This window comes from Musa acuminata, chromosome BXJ2-6, assembly GCF_036884655.1.
Source record: "Musa acuminata AAA Group cultivar baxijiao chromosome BXJ2-6, Cavendish_Baxijiao_AAA, whole genome shotgun sequence".
In the NCBI taxonomy this organism is placed as follows: domain Eukaryota; kingdom Viridiplantae; phylum Streptophyta; class Magnoliopsida; order Zingiberales; family Musaceae; genus Musa; species Musa acuminata.
Genome location: NC_088343.1, coordinates 42,328,724 through 42,352,256, shown reverse-complemented (window position 1 = coordinate 42,352,256; position 23,533 = coordinate 42,328,724). Strand labels below are relative to the sequence as shown.

General features: G+C 39.2%; 3 protein-coding genes across 14 annotated transcripts; 2 read left to right on the top strand and 1 right to left on the bottom strand.

Moving 5' to 3' along the window:
* The first annotated feature begins 1,252 nt into the window (after window positions 1-1,252).
* On the top strand, window positions 1,253-10,867 carry LOC135581428 (ABC transporter C family member 10-like). Of its 4 annotated transcripts, XM_065114583.1 has the most exons (16): window positions 1,253-1,488; window positions 1,608-1,997; window positions 2,325-2,416; window positions 2,583-2,673; window positions 2,758-3,063; window positions 3,301-4,793; window positions 5,188-5,508; window positions 5,631-5,717; window positions 6,247-6,837; window positions 6,930-7,094; window positions 7,198-7,492; window positions 8,321-8,535; window positions 8,626-8,931; window positions 9,850-9,913; window positions 10,040-10,279; window positions 10,520-10,867. In XM_065114583.1, the coding sequence occupies exons 4-16, from the start codon at window positions 2,658-2,660 to the stop codon at window positions 10,642-10,644; spliced, it is 4,224 nt and encodes a 1,407-aa protein (XP_064970655.1). In that variant the 5' UTR covers window positions 1,253-1,488; window positions 1,608-1,997; window positions 2,325-2,416; window positions 2,583-2,657; the 3' UTR covers window positions 10,645-10,867. The 4 variants fall into 4 exon arrangements, with proteins under 4 accessions (XP_064970655.1, XP_064970651.1, XP_064970654.1 ...); XM_065114579.1 differs by having other exon boundaries at window positions 2,758-4,793; XM_065114582.1 differs by lacking the exon at window positions 2,325-2,416 and having other exon boundaries at window positions 2,758-4,793.
* A 126-nt stretch (window positions 10,868-10,993) lies between these two features.
* On the bottom strand, window positions 10,994-15,438 carry LOC135615716 (BTB/POZ domain-containing protein POB1-like). 2 transcript variants are annotated; one of them, XM_065114584.1, is made up of 6 exons: window positions 14,972-15,438; window positions 14,120-14,167; window positions 13,371-13,492; window positions 13,232-13,295; window positions 12,251-12,530; window positions 10,994-12,180 (listed from the first exon to the last, which is right to left on the bottom strand). In XM_065114584.1, the coding sequence occupies exons 1-6, from the start codon at window positions 15,174-15,176 to the stop codon at window positions 11,376-11,378; spliced, it is 1,524 nt and encodes a 507-aa protein (XP_064970656.1). In that variant the 5' UTR covers window positions 15,177-15,438; the 3' UTR covers window positions 10,994-11,375. The 2 variants fall into 2 exon arrangements, with proteins under 2 accessions (XP_064970656.1, XP_064970657.1); XM_065114585.1 differs by having other exon boundaries at window positions 12,251-12,502; window positions 13,457-13,492.
* Window positions 15,439-18,655: 3,217 nt separating this feature from the next.
* LOC103989624 (uncharacterized) lies at window positions 18,656-23,485 on the top strand. 8 transcript variants are annotated; one of them, XM_065114572.1, is made up of 3 exons: window positions 18,656-18,814; window positions 19,221-19,305; window positions 20,596-23,118. In XM_065114572.1, the coding sequence occupies exon 3, from the start codon at window positions 20,861-20,863 to the stop codon at window positions 22,799-22,801; it is 1,941 nt and encodes a 646-aa protein (XP_064970644.1). In that variant the 5' UTR covers window positions 18,656-18,814; window positions 19,221-19,305; window positions 20,596-20,860; the 3' UTR covers window positions 22,802-23,118. The 8 variants fall into 8 exon arrangements, 7 of the variants coding, with proteins under 7 accessions (XP_064970644.1, XP_064970642.1, XP_064970640.1 ...); XM_065114570.1 differs by having other exon boundaries at window positions 19,221-19,332; XM_065114568.1 differs by having other exon boundaries at window positions 19,221-19,395.
* The last annotated feature ends 48 nt before the right edge of the window (window positions 23,486-23,533 follow it).

Genomic DNA, 23,533 nt, shown 5'->3' with positions numbered 1-23,533 from the left:
CTACATTGGCTGATTTGGTCCAAATTCATTAGATATTATTGTGTTGTATCGGTAATGAAGCAATTTATTTATTTTTCACTTTTTTATTTTCTATTTTTATATTCTATTAATTTATAATTTAAATAAAAAAATTTATAATCTTCAATTAGTTTTTTATCGTGCGAGGCAGATATTAATTTATAAAATTCTGAGAAATATATTCATGAAATATTTTTATAATTAATTTTATTGTTACTCTCGTAATCGATACTAATTATATGAGTTAATTATGGATTACTTTGAAGCTTAGTTACCATCATTATATTATGATATATCAAATCCAATATACAATATGATGTGGTTGACTCATGTGATATTTTACAAATGAATAGGATATATAATAAAATTAATTATATTTTGATGACAGATATTAGTTATAATATTTGGATTGAATATAATGAGTGTCTAGTTTTCTTACATATTGATATTATTATGATATTTGGATTCAAAGTACAGTGTATTTAGAGATCTTTTTTATACGACATCAAAATATACGTATTGTAAATCTAATCTAATCTAATATTATTTGATTTTAATCTTAACATAATTTTTTTTTTACATTACATATAACATATTATAGATTTTATGCTTACAATTTAATTATAAAATATCATAATATTATGATGCTAAGGTACCGATCATATGATAATTGTATTAGTGATATTAAATGTGTATTGAACACCTCCTGGTTGGTCATCTAATATTAAAATGTTGAAATATTTATATTCTTATATTATATAATTATTTTAATTTATATATAATTTAAATTTTAACCAATTTTTGACTATTTAACTTGATATTATTTATTATTAATTACTTTATTATTTTATGATTCTGCCATAAAAATCAAACTTTTATTTCATCTTTGATGCTTCATAATCATATTTTATTATATCTTTATTAATAAAAAACATCGTACAGTGTTCTACCAAACACTTTATAATAACCTTTATTTTTATTGACCTGAGTTACCATTATATAATTTACGCCCCCATTCAATCGTATTATCACTATTATAATATCATCAAACATATTATTATCTAAAATTATTATTAGGCTCTCCGTGGGTTAAAGTGACGCATCATCGCCGTCCCCAAATGTCAATCCGGCTCGAGCCCAGAGCTGACCCGCTGCTACAATGGCTCGAGTCACGTCTCGCTGAACCGCTATCGAAACCGCGAAACGAAAGGTTCGTCTCCCCCTCCGCCTAGGCAAAACCCGGCGCTCCGTGTTGCCAGTCGTCCCGAGTTGCAACTCGCTCTTTCGCGATGACTCCGTCGGTTCCGACCGGACCCCGTGGAGTCCGACGTACCGGCCCAGCGGCTCCGCTCGAGTACGCAGCATCCAATGACCGGTGACTCCGGACACCGTGCATTCCTCCGCCGCCGGCCTAATCGATTCCGTACTCATGTTTTACCCTCTCCTGCTTCTTGAAACCCTAGACTTGAGGTAAATCTTGGTTGGTTCTCGTGTGCCATGGTTATGCCGAGTTTGTTCTTGATTGATATTCTTTTCTTCGGTTACATTATCGATTACCGGTTTGTCGTTGCGTCCGTAATCCGCTGCAGTCCGAAATGAGTAGAAGGGATTCGTCCGTGGAGACGGAAGAAGCAGACGAAACGAGCGCAATGCATGGAAGCAGCGGAGCCTGTATTGGCCCACCTCAGGGAACGAGTATGGTCACCGTTCTTTCCTCCTCCTCCCCCACCACCACCTCCACCAGCGGAGCCACGAGGAGTCACTCTGTGATGGAGTACGGGTACGAAAGCGGTGGCGGAACACGATTTCCCCCGCCAACTAAGGTTGCCTCCACGAGGAACTTGCTTTTCGCGACTTCCTTTCCTCCCCTCGACTGCTTCGCGGCGCCTTCCACCCCGTTGTACGCCTCCTATTGCTATTCTTTTGATTCAGCTTCTATGTTGCAGCCGCGGCATCGTCTCAGAGGCAAAGGCTAAAAGGTGAGCGCCTATCACCTTTCCCTGTTTAACAGTTTCCAAGTTTTCTTTGTTTCAAATGATTGTTCGTATTATTCTTGATGATCAAGGGCTTGTTAATAATGGTTTTAGAGTCTTCGTCCCCATAACTCTGAGGACAAAAGTGGACTGACCCCTAGGTTTCATTCCAAGAGATTAAAATGAACATGGACAGAAGGAACAGAAAGAAGAGAGAAAGGAGAGCTAAAAATTTATTTCTTTACTGGTTCTTCCTCCAAAGCCCTGCATCTGTTGTGGTCAGCTTTGATAACAGTCTTCATCCCTATAATTACGTAAAATTTTGGTTGTCAGATTTTTCCTTCTCGAACAACAAAGTGGAATGCGCCTTGGTTGGACATGCAAATCATTTCACCTACATAACAAGGAGCACTATTCAAATGACGGTATGGGAGTAAGAACTTGCATTGCTTACCATGTTGTATTTCATGCTGTTTTTTTCTTTGATCAAGTCTTCATATCCCGATGAATGCTATAATATTTGCAAAAATTGCCAAGATTGATTTAGATGTTTTCTTACAAAGCTTTCTGGATTTTCTTTTACATGAATAGCTGGAAAAAGGAGCTTGATAATGTTTGGAGATAGAGCAGGAAGAGTGTGGGACTGAATTCACATTTCCAGGCAAAATGGATGCCATAAGAAGTATCATTCCTTCTTGTAATTCTCGTTTTTCTTTGATTTTCCATGTTTTTACTCATGATCGAGAAAATTTTGAACTTAATTTAGGCGCTCGGATGGCTTTCTGTGGGGGAAATATCTGTTCAGATCTTGCTGGAGCCAATTGTGGTCTTGGTGGAATTCTCTACTCAAACACTTGTGTCAACCACTTCTTTGTCATGTTAATCAATGTGCTTCTTGTCTTCTCTTTCTTCCTAAATTTCACTCACAAAGTTTCATGTGGAGTTGGTACAATGGAGAGATCCTTTTGGAGCTTGTCCCCAGTGCGAATTTCTTCTCTGATCTTTAGTGGCTTATTGGGTTTGGCCTATATTGGCCTTGGATTATGGAAGTTGGAAGAGAAATTAAGGAAGGGTGAGGGCTTCTTCCCTTTGCATTGGTGGCTACTGGTATTTTCTCAGGGTTTTACCTGGGTGGCAATGTGCTTGGCAGTGAGCATAAGAGCCAAGCATCTAGGAAACACCTTTGTTAGGCTGTGGTCAGGATTAGCTAGTGCTTTTGCTGGGTTTCTTTGTATCTCTTCTGTCTTGAGCATCCTTGTAGAGAATTCCACTTCGACAAGAATTGCTCTCAATCTTTTGTCATTGCCAGGCACTACACTTTTGTTGTTTTGCACCTGTAACGGATCCAAAGCTAAGGAGGACCAAGAAAGTTCCGAGGAGTCTATTTATGCACCACTGAATAGCAAATATAGTGCAAAATCAAGTCACCCAGTGGAATTGATCACTCCTTTTGCACAAGCTGGCTTCCTCAGTAGAGTGTCATTTTGGTGGTTAAACCCTTTGATGAAGCAGGGCTATAAAAAGCCGCTGGAGGAGAAAGATGTACCGCAACTAGGTGAACTAGATTCAGCAGAAAGCCTCTGCTCTTTGTTTCTCGAGAGACTGAATAACCAAAAACAGAATAACCAAGCCTCCTCTTCGTCCTACTTATGGATAATTGTTTCTTGCCATAAGAAAGAAATTTTTTCTTCTGGTTTCTTTGCGTTGCTCAAGGTTCTAACCATGTCAGCTGGTCCAGTGCTTCTTAATGCCTTTATCAAAGTCTCAGCAGGTTTGGGAAATTTTCAGTATGAAGGTTACTTATTGGCATCAGGAATGTTCATGGTGAAATTCTTGGAATCTTTATCTCAAAGGCAATGGCAGTTCCGCACCAGAATGTTGGGACTAAAAGTGAGATCTCTGTTATCAGCAGCTATTTTCCAAAAGCAATTGAGGCTGTCAAGCTCTGCTAAGCTGATTCATTCTTCTGGAGAGATAATGAATTATGTTACAGTTGATGCCTATAGAGTAGGGGAATTCCCAGTCTGGTTTCATCAAATGTGGACGATAGTTATTCAACTCGGCATTGCTTTAGTAATTCTTTACCATGCTGTGGGTTTTGCTACGGTTTCTCCCATGATTGTGATCATGCTTACTGTTCTTTGTAACATTCCAGTGTCCAAGCTACAGCACAAGTTTCAAACGAGGCTTATGGAAGCTCAGGATGAAAGACTGAAATCTATGTCAGAGGCACTGGTAAATATGAAAGTATTAAAGCTTTACGCTTGGGATACACATTTCAAGGAGGTCATCGAAGGGTTAAGGGCCAAAGAGTGCAAATGGCTGTCAGCATTTCAGCTACAGAGAGCATACAATACCTTCCTCTTTTGGTCATCACCTGTAGCAGTCTCTGCTGCTACATTCTTGGCTTGCTATCTTTTTGAGATACCTCTGTATCCAAGTAATGTCTTCACATTTGTAGCAACATTGCGACTCATTCAAGATCCAGTCAGATCAATTCCTGATGTTATAGGAGCAGTTATTCAAGCAGAGGTTGCATATGGCCGCATAGGAAAGTTTCTTGATGCGACTGAGTTGCAGAATGGGGATCTCAGAAGAAAATGCAATGTTAATCTCGAAAAATCAATAATGATTAAGTCTGCTAGCTTTTCTTGGGATAGAAATCCATCTAAACCCACATTGGAGAACATCAACTTAGAGCTCAAACCTGGAGAAAAGGCAGCAATCTGTGGTGAGGTTGGATCTGGAAAGTCAACTCTTTTGGAAGCTATTCTTGGAGAGATTCCAAATACCGAAGGGATGGTATGTTTTAATTCGTTTTATCGATCCTTCTTCTGTCTGGCTGGTGAAGAAGAACAATACCTTTTGAGTTTCCCGCTAAAATGTTGCCTGTGCACTGTGAACTGTGATGATCGTTGACAACAGATTGTTATTTATCATTTAAATATAGCAGGTCGCAGCCTTTAGAAATTCCTTTGTTTTAATCGGTCATAGTTCTCATGCATCACAAGCCTCCAATAGAAAAAATTTCCCACAAAAACCTTTAGAAGGATTCTTTTGCTCATCGTTTTGAAAACACTTACTTGTGGATGTTAAGGTTTGATATTGCATTATACATAGAATAATGGTTTTTATGCACATTTATTGTATGATGATCAAGGTCCTTAGCAGATGAAATTTGTTTTATGAATGGCAGATTCAAGTCTGTGGCAAGATTGCCTATGTTTCTCAGAATGCATGGATCCAGACGGGAAGTGTGCAAGATAATATTCTCTTTGGCTCTGTGATGGATAGGCAACGATACCAGGAAACTATAGAGAAATGTTCCCTGGTCAAGGATTTTGAGATGCTGCCTCTTGGAGATCTTACTGAAATTGGAGAAAGAGGAGTAAATCTTAGTGGTGGTCAGAAGCAGCGCATTCAACTTGCACGTGCATTGTATCAGGATGCTGATATATATCTCTTAGATGATCCTTTCAGTGCTGTTGATGCCCAAACCGCTACCGATTTATTCAATGTAGTTTTTCTTTTATTGTAGTAAACTAGTAATATTCAGTTTATGGTTGTTTTCACATTCATAAGTTTTCTTCTTTCTTTGCTTCGGGAATTAATATGTAGGTTCTCTTTGACTGTACGCAGGAATATGTCATGGGAGCTTTGTTAGCAAAGACAGTTCTACTTGTAACTCATAAAGTGGATTTTCTTCAAGCATTTGATCCTATACTGGTCAGTCATTGTATAATCTAAAATTTATACGTGCTGTTTGTTTTAAGTATTGCTCTTTTCTTTATATCATTTTTTCTAATGTGGAAATAAGAAGCATCCTGTTTCACATTATCTTGTTGCTAACCTTCCTAGCACCACCTTGTAGCTTGATACTCTTTACTTAATGGATGAAGCGAAGGTTGTGAATCCCTTTTATATTGACATTCAGGATTTAGTTGGTTCTGTTCCAGTTCTTAACATTTTAAACCCTTTTTATGTGTGTGCCCATTTGTTGGGCACCTCACTGCCCTGAGTTTATTAGTGGTAATTTTGTTGAAATTTTTCTTTCTTAAATTATCTCCTAGATATTTTGTTCCCTATTTGGATTAATATTAAGCACTACTGTCAAAAAATATTGGCATTTGTTCTGTGTCAAGACCAGTTTGCTCGAGTTATACATATGTAACATACATGAAATTATCCTTTGACATATTTACCGATAACATAAATGATTCTTTCTCAAAAACTAAAATAATTTTGTTATCAACAGCTGATGTCAGATGGAAAAATTCTTCATGCTGCTCCTTATCATGAACTATTGGCTTCCAGCGAAGTATTTCAGAAACTTACCAATGCACATAAGGGCATTGTTAGTCCTGAAAGTCTTGAAAAGGTTGTTTCTCAGAAAGAAGCTGAAACTGTCAGAAGAGAGCTCAGTTGTAGTATTAAACAGCAAAGCATGGCAAAATTGACAGGAGAAGATCAATTGATTAAGAAAGAGGAAAGAGAGAAGGGTGATACTGGTCTAAAGCCTTATTTGCAGTACTTGAATCAGAACAAGGGATTCTTGTACTTCTCGCTGGCAGCTCTTTCTCATCTGATCTTTATGGCTGGGCAGATCTCTCAGAACTCATGGATGGCTGCCAATGTTCAAAATCCTCAAGTGAGCACATTGCGATTGATTATGGTTTACTTGGCAATTGGGTGTAGCACTGCACTGTTCTTATTATCTAGATCCGTGTTTATTGTTATCTTGGGTCTGCAGTCATCAAAATCCCTATTTATTCAACTGCTTAACTCGCTATTGCATGCTCCTATGTCATTTTTCGACTCCACTCCTCTAGGACGGATATTAACTAGGGTAAGAATATCTAAAATTTATCTGTAGTTATCAAATTCTGGAAATTTTTTGCCTTTGGTTAGATTTGTTTTCTTAAATCAACTTCTCCTCAGGTCTCTGCCGATACGAGCATAGTCGACATTGATGTTCCTTTTAGTTTAATTTTTAGTATCAGTGCTAGTATCAACATTTACTGCAACCTTGGGGTGCTGATTGCTGTCACTTGGCAAGTGCTATTTGTCTCTATACCAATGATTTATTTGACCATTCGTTTGCAGGTAAAAAGGACCTTCAGGTAGTTATGTTGGAATTCTATATTATTTTTTGTTTACTATTTTTTAAAGGAATCATTGTCAAACTACCTCTGAATTCTGAAACTAGGGATACTACTTGGCATCTGCAAAGGAGTTGATGCGGATCAATGGAACCACCAAGTCTCTTGTTGCAAACCACCTAGCTGAATCTATATCAGGGGCAATAATTATAAGAGCTTATGAGGAAGAAGACCGTTTCTTTACTATGTTTTTGAAGCTTGTTGACAGAAACGCTAGCCCATTTTTCCATAATTTTTCAGCTAGTGAGTGGTTGATCCAGCGTTTGGAGACCATGGGCGCTGTTGTTCTTTCAACTTCAGCTCTTTTAATGGCTTTGCTTCCTGCAGGAACTTTTAGCTCAGGTTAGTTGTACAAGGACAACCCCTGTGTTCAACTTTTTTGGGCAATGGAGCTTTTGCCTCTTCTTTGCTAGGCACACTAATGTAGTTTTGTTTCATTAATCAGTTAGCAATATAGAAACAAAATGATAGACACAAGAAACTAGTTTCACTGAAGCTCTATGAGCAAGGTAAAGAGTAGCATCTTCCTCTTTGCATCCATGTTGTATCCATTGTCAAGTCTTTGCAGACAAAAACAAAACCTAAGAACTAAATTTTAGAATATTAACCTCCGTGAGATGCTTTGATCCTTAACCCTTGAAGGACTTCAAGTTTGTCCTTGATGTTGACAAACTCATAAATGGTGATTATTCAACCATTCACAGGTAATTCTATAACATTTTCTGTTTGTTAGAAGCATCATAAATAATCAGAGCATATTCTCAAACAAAATTTCTTGAACTTGATTGACTGTTGGCCTTTTTTGTTCAGAACCAAGTTATGTGGAGGTAGAACCATGAACACTAAACAACCCACTCTAATTACAACAATTTCTAGTTGCAGCATGAACTTTGATGGATGGTGCAGTGAATGAGGCTTCCAATGATGTGGAGTCTAGGAGGGTCGGTCTTAGGGTAATTTTCTTCTAAAATTAACATTCACTTCACATGATACACATCTATCTTACTTTTTCTTTTTTTGAAAAAAAGCACATTGTAACATGTATAACTGCCAGTTTAAAGGTTTATGCTTGCTATTTAAAAGTTTATTAAACGCTTTGGTTAGTTCTTGAGTTTCATATATTTATACATTGATTTTTGGTAGATTAACTGTATTGACTTTTTGGTGCAGGATTTGTTGGCATGGCACTATCTTATGGGTTTTCATTAAATATGTCCCTTGTTTTTGCTAGTCAAAATCAGTGCATACTTGCAAATAATATCGTCTCTGTAGAAAGGCTGAATCAGTATATGCACATCACCAGGGAAGCCTCTGAAATTGTTGAAGGCAACCGGCCTCCACCAAATTGGCCTGTTGTTGGTAGAGTTGTGCTTCAGGATCTGAAGGTAAATAATGGCAAAGTGCCTCTTGTTCTATTTTGAATGTTGTGCACATTGCATGTATTCTCTCATGCTTACAAATTTCATGTGAAACAGATCAGGTATCGACCAGATACTCCCCTTATACTTAAAGGGATCAATTGCACATTTGAGGGAGGACACAAAATTGGGATAGTTGGCCGAACTGGAAGTGGGAAATCAACTCTAATAGGTGCACTATTTCGAATTGTTGAGCCAGCTGGAGGAAAAATCATTATAGATGACATTGACATTGTCACGATTGGGCTTCATGATCTAAGGTCCCGATTTGCTGTCATACCTCAAGATCCAACACTTTTCCATGGCTCAGTTAGATATAACTTGGATCCTTTGAGTCAATACACTGATCAGCAAATATGGGAGGTAATAAATCTCTCTTTATGGTTTCACATAAATGAGGATAACTCAGCTCTTAAATTCTGCAAACATTGAACAAATTTATTTCTGTAGCAACTTTGCTGCCATAAAATAGAAATGAGTTGGATTTGGTTTGGCTATATGTGCAACTGAATTCCAGGCTGGTTCTCCTGATTGTAATATATAATCCATTTTACATGATGAAGCCAATGTTTTATTTTCTCTAATTGGTGATGTCATAAGATGTCACTACAAGTATAATCCTTTTTTCCTGGGAGGTGTAATGGGAACACCCAAGAAATTAACATTTTATAAGCATCGGGATATTGCAAGAGTACAAAAGGGACAGAACAGAAGGGCCATAGTTAACAGTCCTTCCGTAGTAGATGCACATGAATATACCTACAATCGAAGACTATAAAACAGTAAACACCCATACTTGTCTGAGATGAACATTTGGTAGTGAAGGAGAAAACTAATGCATGGGATCAGTATAGGTCAACTTTTGCAGGTCAGCTACAGAAACCATTTAGCTTCTTTGAGAGATGATTTGCAAGATAGAACTCGTAAAGTCTATTAGAGATGATTTGCAAATGGAACTCCTAAATTCTACATAGATTTCATACATATAAGGAGGCTGCAAGAGAGAACTTTTAGAGGTCTAATATAAATTTTATACATGTAAGGAGTGACCAAACCCAACACCATTAGAGTCACCCTTATTTAGTTTCGGCCATTTTTGTTTCTCCCATTTATTCTTATCCATTTACCAGAGAGGCCGGAGTTTGATCTTCAAGCAATGGAAGACTCAATCTAGTGAAAAAAAAATGTTTGAGAACATCTATAGAGATTTTTGTGTAGTCATCCTCTTTGATGTTCTACCTTCACAGCTGACTGGATGCAATCTTCTTGCATGCTTGAAAGGTCCTTGATAAATGTCAGCTACGAGAAGTTGTTCAAGAGAAAGAACATGGCCTGGATTCACTAGGTAACAGTCTTTTCGCTGCATTATATTCATTCAGTTTTTCTCTGTATTTAATGTTTTTTTGGTACCGTCTTACCTGGAAACTTCCACTAGTAAACATAAAGCTGTTCTAAAAACCATTTTAAGCAGTTGTTGAAGATGGATCTAATTGGAGCATGGGACAACGGCAGTTGTTTTGTTTGGGAAGAGCATTATTACGCAGAAGTCGTATATTAGTTCTTGATGAAGCCACAGCATCAATTGACAATGCCACAGATGCGATCCTTCAAAAGACCATTAGAAGAGAATTTGCAGATTGCACTGTGATTACTGTGGCTCATAGAATCCTAACCGTGGTGGATTGCACGATGGTGCTTGCTATTAGTGAAGGTAGGTTCCAACTCTTCATCCTAGCAAACTTCATATAACATAGCCAATGCTTGACGATGCTTTAAAACTATCGAATTCATTGTAGTTTCATCATAAGACACCAATATCCTCTACTCCACATCCATGAAACTAGGTCCTTTATGCCAACATACTTAAGTCTTCAAATATTTTTTCATGTAATTTATTCTTATCGATCAGTCAACCGATCATCTGATCCAAAACTGCCGTATTTCTGTGAAGGAAAAGTTGTGGAGTATGACTGCCCACTGAAATTGATGAAGACCAAAGGATCTCTACTAGGGGAGCTTGTCAAAGAATACTGGTCCCATACTTCTGCTTCTAGCATCCGAGCCACGGATTCCTAGTGAGCTCGCGATCCCAGTTTGTAATGCTGATTATGCTTGATAAAGACACGACGAAAATTAAGGTGCTATCCAATTGCCTTTTTGATTCTATGGATACAGTAGACTTTTAAGAGCATTTAAGAAGAATATGATTCTTCTCATGGTTGCTTATGTGTATGAGGATTGTGCAGGTATGTTGTAGGCTCTACTTATATGTTCGGTTTAGTAAGATATAGATGATAAAGCCAATCAAACTTTGTGTCGTTTCTTTCTTAAGCTCTTGATAGTTGTGAAAGACTTGATTCGAAAATAGGTCGAAATCGAATACAGATAAACGAACAGCAGATTTCAAAGATCATACTTGGCTGACTTCACCATAAAGAAAAAGAATAATAATAATAATAATAATTTTAACAGATATTTTCCAATGAGCAGCAACTGTTTGTATGCCGTAATGCCTCACCTACAAATATTTTTCCTTCTCTGCCTCTCTTATATTCCATCGTTACTGCCTTTGATTAAGTAAATTTATGCGATTAGATACAAATACAATTTGCCAAGTTATCGAGCTATGTTTCAGTGTAAGTCGTTCCACTTTGCCTCGGTTTTATTCTTACACTTTCGTGCCATGACCCCTTTTCTTTATTGTTTTGACACCAAACTCTCAACCCCCTAACTTACATATGTTCTTACACTATCCGATAGAATGACAAACTTATTTCTATTGAGCTGCTGCTGCTGCTGAGAATGTATCATTCGATGGTCAATTCCGCTCTCAGGTGAAGAACACCATTGATGAAGTAGGGACTGTCGTCAGCCATGAATGATGTCCATGGAAGGGCAAAAAGGTTCCTGTATCCAACTGCCTTACCCCCTGCAAAGGTGTACTTTTCTTTGTATTTGCTGTCGAATTGCCCAGATGGCATGGTCCTCGCAGAAAACTCATAGTCTACCGTGAAGCTAACCGATCCCTTCTCTTGCATCCCCAAGAAGAGGCCAAAGCAGTCGCAAGAGTTGTGTACGTCCCTGTTGCAGTGAGCCGAGAGGAAGAAACCCTGTCCACCGATGTAGAAAGCTTGCGAGTAGACCCGCCCCGAGGGGAAAAGATGTGCACACTCCTCCCGTTTCAGATCCAAGTAGACAATGCATTGAGTGTTTGGGAGCTCAAACTCCACCACCTTCACCGGCCGGTACTTGTAGGCTCGCTCTACGAACCTTCTGTTGGTCACGTCATCCATGGCAAGAGCCTGTCGCCGGTGAGCAGGCTCGACCTTGAAGAATAGTGCCTCAAGCACAGCCTTGTTGGTGAATTCTTGATCCAAATCATTGTGCGTGAGAACCTTCCTCAGTTTCCGGGAAGACATGTAAGGGAACCGGATGAGCTGACCAAGGCGCGCGCCGAAGACCTCCTGCCGTTCCTCCAACTTGGGGTGGTGCCGACGAGCCCACTTGAGCACTAAGTCATACAGTGCATCCTCCGATGCAACTTGGACATCGTCACTGGAGAGGACTGCCTCCATGCCGACAAGAGGTAGCTCCATGAGTCCATCTTGGTTCCTGGAAGGAGAGTGACTGCATTGCTAAAGCTGGCATGGATCGAAGTCGAGGCAGGGCAACGGTTACTTACTTTGTTAGATCCTTGAAACTGTTCACGAGGAATTCCTTTGCTGCCTCGGTTAATGGCTGAAGAGCCGACGCCATTGAAATGCTGCAAGGAAGCTCCAAGTAGAGTAGTGCAGACTCCTGAGACATCGGCAAGCTCTTCAGCAACTGACAGCAGTGCCTCATGCAAGAAACCACCTCGAACTTGTCTGCGACCATTAGCACATCCAGCAGAAGCGTCGGTGAGGTGGTCGACAACTTGCCACTGTACATAAAGCTGAGAAGTTCCATTAGAGCAGCTTCCTCTGTTGGATGAAAGAGGTATGTTGTCAGGTGTTTCCATGAACTGAGCAAACATGTTGACATATAATATGTATGAACGTTCTTTTCAAAACTGTATCTGAATATTTGAACTAACAATTAAGCTTAAGACCGTAGGAAGCGATAGCCGTCGTACTTCATCCTTGAGCAAATCCTCTAAGAGACATATAACATGAAGATTAATCAAGTGAGAATACTAGGAAATGCTGCAGCTTGTGCCGATTGGTAAGGACCCATGCCATCCTGTATCAAATGTTATGTCCATGTTGATCATATGTTACGACAATTAGCTCTGTTAACTCTTTCTGTTCCCCCCCGAAATGAACAAGCAGCATCACAAGTCCAAGCACGCTAGTCTATTGACACTATCTCTTCTTTTATTTATTACGTTCTCCATTTGTTCAGACAGGATTGACTAATTGTGCTTGAGATTCATGGATGCTTTCAGATTTTCTTATATAATCAGTGACCTCAATTTCCACCTCCGACCCGATTTCTTCTTCCTTTACCAACAGATTTCCCCAATCTATTAGTAGTTTCATTCTTTCTCGCAAGGCTCATTCTGAAAATGATTGATTTCAGATTAAGAAGACAACGAAATCATGGCCACTATATATATTAAGCTAGGATGAACAGAAAAACAGAAACGAGAAAAATGAGTATGACAGTAGATTTTGGAACGTACCTGAAGCATCTATCCGCAATGTAGCATGCTGCTGATCCGATTCTTGCATTCCATTCGAGAAAAGCTATAACATTCAACAGAAAATTAGTCAAAAATTTTGGTGGAGCACTGTGTCGGCTATGTTTGTTTCGCATCTTACCTTGTAGAAAAATGGACTTTTTGCGGATAATATTGTGGAACTTACAGATAGAGATTTTATGCTAATTACAGGAGGAGAATCCATACTCCAAGAAGAACCGCTGTGTCGTGAAGGCTCATCACCTACAAAGCGAAAAGTAGTTATCCAACTCAGATATTAGAATAGTTTGTTATGAGAAATCTACACACACAAAAAAAAAAAAAAAGAAAAAAAAAAGAAAGATCACTCTTATGATTCTGAAGCATGAGGAATGGGCTCTTTCATGAGGTCTCTAAGGGAGGAAGTGATCCTTAAGGAGTGACACAATTTGCTACAACAACTGATCAAAGTCAATTACTACTTAGAGCTACATAAGTCCTCCAAATATTAGTGCTATTTAATTTGAGAGCAACATCAAACTTCTGAGTCGGCTTTCTACAAGTTGCGACAGCTTAATACTTTATCCTCAGTCAAAGAGAAAATAAAACTGGCAGAAACACAAACCATGCATGTTTCATAACTTTTGCATTAAGCATGTTGGCTGCCTGAATTGCATAACATGTAAGACATCTGGTAATAAAAAATGCTTGTTTTCTATGAAATCTCACAGGTAGAAATCAATAAGAATTCTCAGAGGCAATCAGCTGGTAGACAGACATAAAAGGTTATAGGATATCAGAATTCCCACAGTAAGTTTGTAGTATCTTATAATTTAATATTAGGGAACATCTGTAAACAAGAATAATTTCAGTTTAAACTTTGACTAATACCTGATGGAGACTCTTCGATCATCGCTACAGCTTCCCCCTCTTGTTCATCTGGCATACCAACCCTCAGAATCAGGCAGGTTGCAGTTCAAAACAGTATTCAAATCGCTAACTGCGATGCTTCTAGACATATATCTTCATCAAAGGAATCCGAGAACAAAAATATAAGTGTGACACAAACATACTCGACAAATGATCTTCTTCGTAATGACCATTCATAAACACCAAACATTTTGGGAATGCATGACTCTGCATAGCTCTCATACAATTTCTGATACAACATGTATGCAATCTCATATATGTCTACTTGCAGTATGTTCTTTATATATGTTGACACTTCAAGAAAAAGAAAAAAGTAAATGATGCATCAAGAAACAGTATCAATTTATTGAGGTTGATGGGTTTTAGGTTTTGTTCATATAGTAAAATTGCTAATGTTTTGCGGAAATTGTTTGCTTTCAGTGAGCCGAAAATTATCCATTTTGAGTGAGCCCGTATAATTTTGCCCTTTCCGGGTGAACCCAAAAGGGTGATGCCGGTGATTATGAGGTCTTGATTTCCCTACCCTGCAACCATGTGAGACTAAAAGTGCTTATCAAACAGCAAACTATTCTTTTGTTCAAATTTTGATTCATCTATGTTTGAATGATCCTTTCCAAGCAAAAAGAATCTGATTCTATCTTATGAACCACTGCAAGATCGGGCTTAATCCCTCATCGACACCTTCACATCCGAAACCCTAAGCAGAGGTCGCAACGGAGGCAATGGATGATTAAAACAGAGCGGCAATCACCGGAACCAAAACCTACTGAGAACAGTATGGACGGAGGAGGGCTAAAGACGGACGGAGCTAACCTTTCCGTTTCTCGATCGCGTCCCTCCGGCGCTTCCGATGCCTGTCCCACTCGGAATCGCCCTCGCCATTCGGCCTGCCCTTCGGCGGCCCCGCGACGATCTCAATGCGAAGCGGGCGGTCAGAGAAATTGCTCGAGTCGGAGACGAACTCGAAATTGCAGTCGCCATCGCCCGCCGGGGGGCGGGAGAAATCGGGGGGATCCATGACGCCCCTCCTCAGCCAACAATTCCGCCACACGCCACCGCCGATCCCCCCCGATCCAACCGTTCCACCTTCTACCGAGAGCTGCAGAGTTCAGGGAGGAGATGGAGAGACCGGAGTCTCCTTCGATGGAGATCGAGAGAGAGAAATAGAGAGAAGGAAGCGTGCGCCGCCGCGAACACAAAGGTCAACGGCCGGGCTGTCGTTCGAGAGAGAGAGAGAGAGAGAAGGGGGGATCGTGCGCCGCCGGGAAGTCAAAGGTCATCGGCCGGGTTCTCGTTAGCTTTTAACGGTCAAAAGAGTTGATCTACCGTTTGAACTAAATTACAAAAATATCCACCATCAAATGAAGGATTAGAATTAGGATTAACAGCACAAAACAAGTTTACTGTACACACTGGTCCCTAATCACATAATTATCTTCATACTAACCCTTCTATTTTGCATATAAGTCACTAATATCTTGTATATTGAGCATTACACGTGTCGATCGCCTGATGGATGAACTTGGCGTGTTGTGCTCATACCCCTCCCTTGCATCCAAAGGGGCAAGTACAAGAGAAATGGCCTTTGGATCCCAACCCCCCCTAATTAAACACCTATAATAACATAATAGTTCTCAAATTTAAGGATAATTAAGGTCCAAAAGATGTAAGGAGAAGTTACAATTCTAGTAATATAATTTTTCTATTCCATTCAATTTAATTTTAGAATAATCTATAATCTTTATAAATAAATAAATATATATATATATATATATATATATATATATTGATTATAAAATTAAGAATTTTCATATAGTTTTAAAAAGTGAGAACTAATTACTCTCTCTTCTCCATTCTTCGCTAACTATCTGCGAGTGAACTTGAACTTTAATATTGCTAGGATCGGTACCATCACCTTAGGGTTTTGATGGCATCATCTTCGATGATATCTTCTTGAGCATCATAAAATATATCAAACAAGATCAACAATATAGTCAATGTACTAGGACGCTAATCTAGTTAGCATATTCAAAAAAAAATTTTGATTATATTTCGAGCTCTCGATCTTTAGTAAATTGAATCTAATATATTATAAAAATCTATATCACTCAATATCATTGAAATCAATTCAAACTGGTTAATCCAAAATAAAGAAGTGTACCCCTCATTTCTTCCACTAAGCTAATCTAATTATAATCCTTATTATTACATTAAGATTAGATGTCCCATATGCAACGCCATGTATATTTCCAAGTAGATCACATCTCATGTTTATGTTATCATGTTCCGTAGAAATTCCGGTCAAAAAGGCCATAAAATTAATATGCTCATCTCGAGAGCATGTGCCGAACATTTCTTTTATTAATGGAAAGGTAAAGATTGATGGTGCCTATTAGCCATTCGAAGAATTGCGAGTACTTAAATGTTCTATTCAGGGAATATGCTACAACTTTCCATCACATATAAGATTACAACTCCTTGTACATGTTGCATCGAAACAAAATATCTTAGTCGAACTTTGACCCCCCTTCTTACTAAGATGTTCAATTATTTCTTTTTTTTTTTTGGAGTTTTTACCTATTAAATCATATTTTTGCCTTTTCAAATACACTAATATTTCTTGATATAACTTATTACATCGTACTCTAAGAAGGTATCGGTGTCGTAATGCACGAGTCGGGTCTAATCATATCTGTTGGTGAACAAATGTACCATGACTATGAGTTAGCACGGCTTGATCCACGAGTCGATGTCGGGAGTCTTCTATCGACTGAGCTGGATAACGAAGTGACCGTGCCCTCGAGAAGGGGTGCTTATCGATGTTTGTCGGTCTCTGGGTCGGTTGGCAGCTCGCCCTTGCGCGTTGGACGGCGACCCTTGGGTTGAGATGCTCGCGACTCGTGGGTGATCGTTCGCCTATAAAAATGGCCCTCGTCGGGTGATCCCCGACTTTGGCCCCTCCGACGAGCAAGTCAGTAGTGGGTTGAATTGCCTTTTTTTTACTCTCCCCCCTAGCCGGATGCTGGTCAGGGTTTTTTATACTATTGTACGAGAGTCGATTGCACGCGGGTTCAGCGTGACAATTGATCCCCGAGAGATGGGACGACACTTCTGACTGATCGACGTCTCGGGATGTGCGGAGCGACGTCAGACGGCACCAACCCAAACTCTCAGGATGGGACATGTTGAATAGTATCTCGGTACGAATTCTGATTTAACATGTGGTACTGTGATGTGTCTTGGGCTCAAAATACGTATTATCAACACCGTAGTGAAAGGTGATCACAGACAATTAAAATTACCTAATCTTTCAAATTCCAATCGAGCGCTGGGAATGGAAATCACTCGATTCCCTTTTCACTTTTGCGATCAAATTCGGTAAATGTAACATCATTTTGATATTTAGATTCTTTGAAGCGGTCACATACGTCAACGCCATGTCAGTTTAGGAGATGGGAAAGTCAACTGCCCAGTCAGCCCTCATCTACGTGGCTGCATGGGAAAACTTATCCTTCGATTTCTTTTCCTCGGGCTGGGTCAAACGTGAGTCACATGTGCCTGCGGCGTAGCGCACGAGGCAGCAAACGTGAGCCAGATAATATTTGATTTGGAGAACACGCCATCTTTAAAAGCAAAATAATATTTCATTTTTGGATATTTTCAAACAGGATTTCCTCTTTTGATTTTCTTAGAGAGTATTTTCTTTTAATTTTAAAAATATTTAATTTATTTTTTATTCTGTTATAATATTTTGGTTTGTTATAGTGTTGCAGTATTTTATCTATCATATTTTTTATTATAAAATATACTTTAAACTATTAAAATCAAAAATCAAAACATACTAAAAATTATTCGATAATTTACTAATAATATCACCTAAATAGAATTAAAAATTAAAAAAAAAATAAAACTTACCCAATAATATTGTAAGTAATTCAAATATATTTTAATACGATTAAACTAACTAGAAGCATAAAAATATTATATTATAGTGGTCTACAAGTAATGATAGACAGGTGTCATTTGCAATATTTTTAATAGTATTTATAATTTTATACTATTTTAATAAATATATGAAAATACTATGATAGTTTAAAATTAGTAAAAAAATTAAAAAAATAAAAGTTATTTTTAAATTAAGTGTACCATTTGAGAAAAATCAAAATGAGTGCGAGTTGAGAAATATCCAGAGGAATAATAATAATAATAATAATAATAATAATTATTATTATTATTATTAAAAAAGGAAAAAGTTGGGACGCGGGTTCCTTCGACGTGGGACCCGCAGCAGCGCAACATGGACGGTGGCGCGCCGCTGCGGAGGTGGAAACCCAAGAGAAAGTGCTGACGTGCCCTGGTGCGCCAATCGACTCAGTTACTCTCGTAACGATTTGAGATACGAGTCGAAACGTGGCGCACGTCCAGATCGCGCATGTCGGTGACGACGTAAGTCTAGGTTTAAGTCGCAGCACCAAGTAACGACCGCCTCGGTTCTCTCGCACTCGAGGTTTCCTCGTTCGCATATACTTGCTTTCCTCCTCATTATTGTACGCCCCGCGCTGTCGCTCCCCCCTCTCCTCACATCGACAACCCTAGCCCTCGTCGGATCTCTCGCCCCGTCGGCGTTCTGCGCTTCTCTTGTCCTTCGCGACCAAGGCGAGCTTCGCTTCTTTCATCTTGGTTGAAAGCACTATCTTTGCTCGTAGATTTCCCCTAGATTGTACTAATTCTTGTCTATTGGGAGTTTCTTTGTCCGAACTCTATTTTTCGCGAACAAATTCTATTCATAGTCTCTTTCGATTTTGGGTACGATTTTTTTGCTAGGTTCCTCTTGAATGTATTGTTTGGATGCATGAATCAGCGACCTCTCGCAGTTGATCGTGCTTCGGTTTACTTGAGATTCCATTGTTCCCGGCATTTCACGATCGTTGTTATTGTTGAGTGTGATCTCCTTGTTGCATTGTTAGATTCTTTTGGTTTGTTTCTCACGGTATGCGTCGTTCAGATATGACACCCTTCAATTGTCTCTATATGTTGCTAACTATTTCTTTTCTCAGTTTAGTTGATCGTGTCTCTTGTGAATTTGGAGGGTCCATGCTGCACTAGAATCCATCAGCACCTATCAAAAAGAGTAAAGTAGTGAAGCGGTGAAACACAGACTCAAGTAGTAATACGTAAACATTTAATAACTTGAGTTCTTTTGGGTATATGGATTGTACAAGTACTTGATAGATCAGGTGCTCTCTTAGTTGCTTTGCTGCCAATTTTTTCGCATAAGATGAATTGATTCAATATATTTCTTTTATATATATATATATATATATATATATATATATATATATATATATATATATATATATATATATATATATATATATATATATATATATATATATATAAAGAAATTTAGCAGCGAATCTGTTATCTTTATATGCTTTTTTTCTGGTTCTTTAATTGATACCTGCAATCTGCTTAACCAGATATCAGAATTATACTTATATAGATGGTTTTCTGATCAAGTTTGTCTTGGGTTGGCTGTTCTGTGTCATTACCTCTTGTCTTCTTTTAGTACTATGCCATCTCACAATTTGTTGATGTTCAGCAGCTTACATCTTTTAGTAATAATAAATTTGTGCCTTGATTCAGCTTTGGTTTAGCTTGTTACTTGTCATCTGTCATTTTTTATCGGCTTGGAATGCTTAAAATTCCTCATAAGATCCATTGGTTGGAACTTGGAAATCAATGCTTAATTGCTTATGATGATTTTAAAAAAGTTGGTCTGTATATGTTAATTGAATTTCTTTTTCTTTAGCTTAGATTGAAGCTATGATAATTAATATTGTTTGATCTATTAGATTTTTCAAATAGCTGTCAGATATGTATGTGTCCCTTCTTGCATGAGTTTAGATTTTTTCCCTTTGTGCCCGTACAAAGTGGTTCAGTTTCTAGATGATAGTGTATTTGGCATATCTGTAAGTGTATTTGAATTATTTTAGAATACACAGATACAATTTGATGATTTGCAAGATATGGTTTCTGCTTCCTTGTAAAATGGAAACATGTTATCGAACAATTTGAGTGGCATGCATAGGCTGGACTGGTTGTGATAACATGAAAAGCTTTAGGTGTGTAGTTTTGTTCTGTAAATGCTTGTTCTGTCAAGTTAGTTTAGAGGAAATGTTGAATTTGTAGTGACTTTGAATTTCTTCTTGAAGAACTTTGGACATGTGTGATAAAATCCTTCCATCATGCTCCCTTTTTAGCTTATTTGGCAAAACATATCCTTGTTTCTTAGCATCATCATCAGTACTGCCTCCACTCTTCAAAATTTGAAAATTCTGGATCACAATGTTGAATTTCCATGAGAATGCCTATTGGTATATCACGGTTTCTTAAATGCTGTTAACATGCCCTTTTGTATGGTTCTTCTGTTTCAGGAATTCTTGGACATTATGCTTTTGTCTGATGACATGGTTGACTACTTTTCATTGTTCATTTGATCCTCACTTTACCGGCTGATTCTATTATATCTTTCGAGTTCTCCGAAATGGACCGTTGTGATACATCAGGATTTGTTAGTGGAGGCTGAAGGATCTCATTTTAGTAACTAACATTAACATTGTCATCATTTAATTCCAGAAGTTGGACTTAAGTTTTTTTCCCCAATCAGAATTGGTGGATTTAAGAAGTCTCTTGACAATAATGGATAATGGCTATCTGAATCTTGGCTCTGCTGCAAACCTATTCACTTTAAGTACTTGTGACTTCCCTAGCAGGGTTCAGTTAAGAGAAGATAGCACTGATGTGACATTACGACTTAACTCCCCTAGTTCTTCTTCTCTTTACAGCTCCAAAATAAAAGGGGCAAAAAGGATGTGGGGTTATATGAATGGTAATAAGGGTTCAGAGCATCCCCTACTTGCTCTTGGGTTAGGGCAGTCATTAAATCCTTCAGATAGCAAGACGAGCTCAATAATTCTTTGCAAGACTTCAACAGGCGAAACTGATGAACACTCCATTGAGTTAGGACTGGATTTTCAGCCAAATGTTCGGAATGTGAAAAAATCGAATCCTTCCAATTCCTTGTTTGCTACAGTCAATGCTTCTCATACTGAAAATGTGATTGACCTCGAGTTAAGTCTATCAGTTGGGCCATCTGAATCGGTTATGACCAGTATCAAGCCCATCCTGTCCCAACACCAGGGTAGCTTGGAGACTTCAGAAATGGTAAGTTCAGTGCCAACCACTGATGAAGAAGGGACTGCATCATCTTCCTGGATAGTCAACAGTTGTCTGGAACCTTCTTTGCACAATTCAGAGACAAATGGTGATTTTACTTCAAGTAAGAAAATTCAAATAGAAGTTGATCCGGTTGCTGTTGTGCCAGAACCCCCCTCAACCATGGCACAAACAGTGAAAAGCCCAGTCGTTTGCACTTCCACAGATGTGTGTTCACAGCATCACACCAGTAACATGAAAAACTGTCAGTTCCAAGGTTGTGTTAAAAGAGCAAGAGGTGCCTCTGGTCTATGCATAGCCCATGGTGGGGGACGGAGGTGCCAAAAACCAGGCTGTCAAAAGGGTGCTGAAGGGAGAACCATCTTTTGCAAAGCGCATGGGGGTGGTCGCCGATGCGAACACCTTGGCTGCACTAAGAGTGCTGAAGGCCGCACTGATTATTGCATTGCCCATGGTGGTGGCCGACGTTGTGGCCATGACGGTTGCAGCCGAGCTGCAAGAGATAAATCTGGTTTATGCATCAGGCACGGAGGTGGGAAGAGGTGCCAGAGGGAGAATTGCACCAAAAGTGCAGAAGGTTATTCCAGACTCTGCATCTCTCATGGTGGTGGCAGGCGCTGTCAATTTCCAGCATGCTCAAAGGGTGCACAGGGGAGTACAATGTTCTGCAAGGCACATGGTGGGGGGAAGCGGTGTTCATTTTCGGGGTGCACCAAGGGAGCTGAAGGGAGCACTCCCTTCTGCAAGGGGCATGGTGGAGGAAAGCGCTGCTCATTTCAGGGTGGAGGTGTCTGCCCGAAGAGTGTGCATGGTGGGACCTTATTCTGTGTTGCCCATGGTGGTGGGAAGAGGTGCGCTATTCTTGGGTGCACCAAGAGTGCTAGAGGACGCACTAGCTTTTGTGTGCGCCATGGAGGGGGCAAACGATGCAAGTCCATGGATTGCAGAAAAAGTGCTCAGGGAAACACTGATTTTTGCAAGGCACATGGAGGCGGCAAACGGTGCGCGTGGGATCAAGCAGGCTCAAAGTTTGGCACTGGTGATGCACCTTGTGATAGGTTTTCCAGGACGAAAGCTGGTCTCTGTGCTGGTCACGACGCCCTAGTGCAAGATCATTGTGTTCGTGGTGGCGGCACCATTGAAATTTCTCCTACCAAGTATCCGGCGTCCATTAGATCTGAGAAGATGAAAGATGTTGCTGTCGACGGAGGGAAGAGGGTCTTTGGCTTCTGTGCATCAGAGACAGAGATGCACTCTCCACTTACTCAGTGTCGGTTGGTTTCCCTTCCAGAAGGGAGGGTTCATGGAGGGAGTCTAATGGCAATACTGGCGACCAGTTCAACAGGCATCAGGAAGCATAACTACCATGGAAAGTACTATTTCAGGGCAGAGTGCTCGACATAATATGAATCAGATATACGTGCTTGACATATGTTCACCTTCTGGTTTCCCTGTGTTGGAATAATGTATCGGATTTACTGATATTATTTTCTAGAATGTGATGGTCAGCTCCGGTTCCGCGCTCACATCCATGATGGGGATTTGGGCGGGTAGAATTGTGGTATGTTTTGCTAGCCTTTTACTACAATATTGTCTACTTGTGTATTTACTATGGCAAACTAAGTGCTATATGAAAAAATTGCATTTAGTTTGTATTTGATAACCTGTATACTATCCTAGATGGACAGATTTCTATCTTTACTAGCAAGGTTTTCTTTAAACTGTGTGTAGCAACTTTTGATGCTAAAATTACATATTCTGCTTTCGCATGATCTCCAAATTGTTGTTGGCTGCAGTATGGTGACCTTTCTATGATATGATGATGCCCAATGCTACCTTCATTACTCGAGGAACAGAAATCCTTTACTCTCTATGTTACTGTCATATCTTTCCTGTAGTTATCCTATTGCAAACAGATTGTACTATCTTTGCTATGTGAAAGCGAAAAAGGTTGTTTTGTTGAGACAAGAAAAAAGGGTTCCATAATCCAAGTGCTAAACATGGGGTCCAAGAGAAAGGAAGAGAAGATATTTTCTTGTGCCACTGCTCTTAAATCTCAGCCGCAAAACGGCACCTTGATTCCTATAGGTGACTGTAATAAGTCCATTGGATTGCGAGCTTACAGTTGGTCCAGTG

Coding starts and splice junctions, on each gene's coding strand:
- LOC135581428 (XM_065114582.1), top strand. Junction 5,718..6,246: donor AAGCATTTGATCCTATACTG/GTCAGTCATTGT, acceptor TGTTATCAACAG/CTGATGTCAGATGGAAAAAT. Junction 6,838..6,929: donor TAGGACGGATATTAACTAGG/GTAAGAATATCT, acceptor ACTTCTCCTCAG/GTCTCTGCCGATACGAGCAT.
- LOC135615716 (XM_065114584.1), bottom strand. CDS start 15,176: ATGGATCCCCCCGATTTCTCCCGCCCCCCGGCGGGCGATGGCGACTGC. Junction 14,168..14,971: donor CGCGATCGAGAAACGGAAAG/GTTAGCTCCGTC, acceptor TTGGTATGCCAG/ATGAACAAGAGGGGGAAGCT. Junction 13,493..14,119: donor GATCGAAGAGTCTCCATCAG/GTATTAGTCAAA, acceptor TTCGCTTTGTAG/GTGATGAGCCTTCACGACAC.
- LOC103989624 (XM_065114572.1), top strand. CDS start 20,861: ATGGATAATGGCTATCTGAATCTTGGCTCTGCTGCAAACCTATTCACT.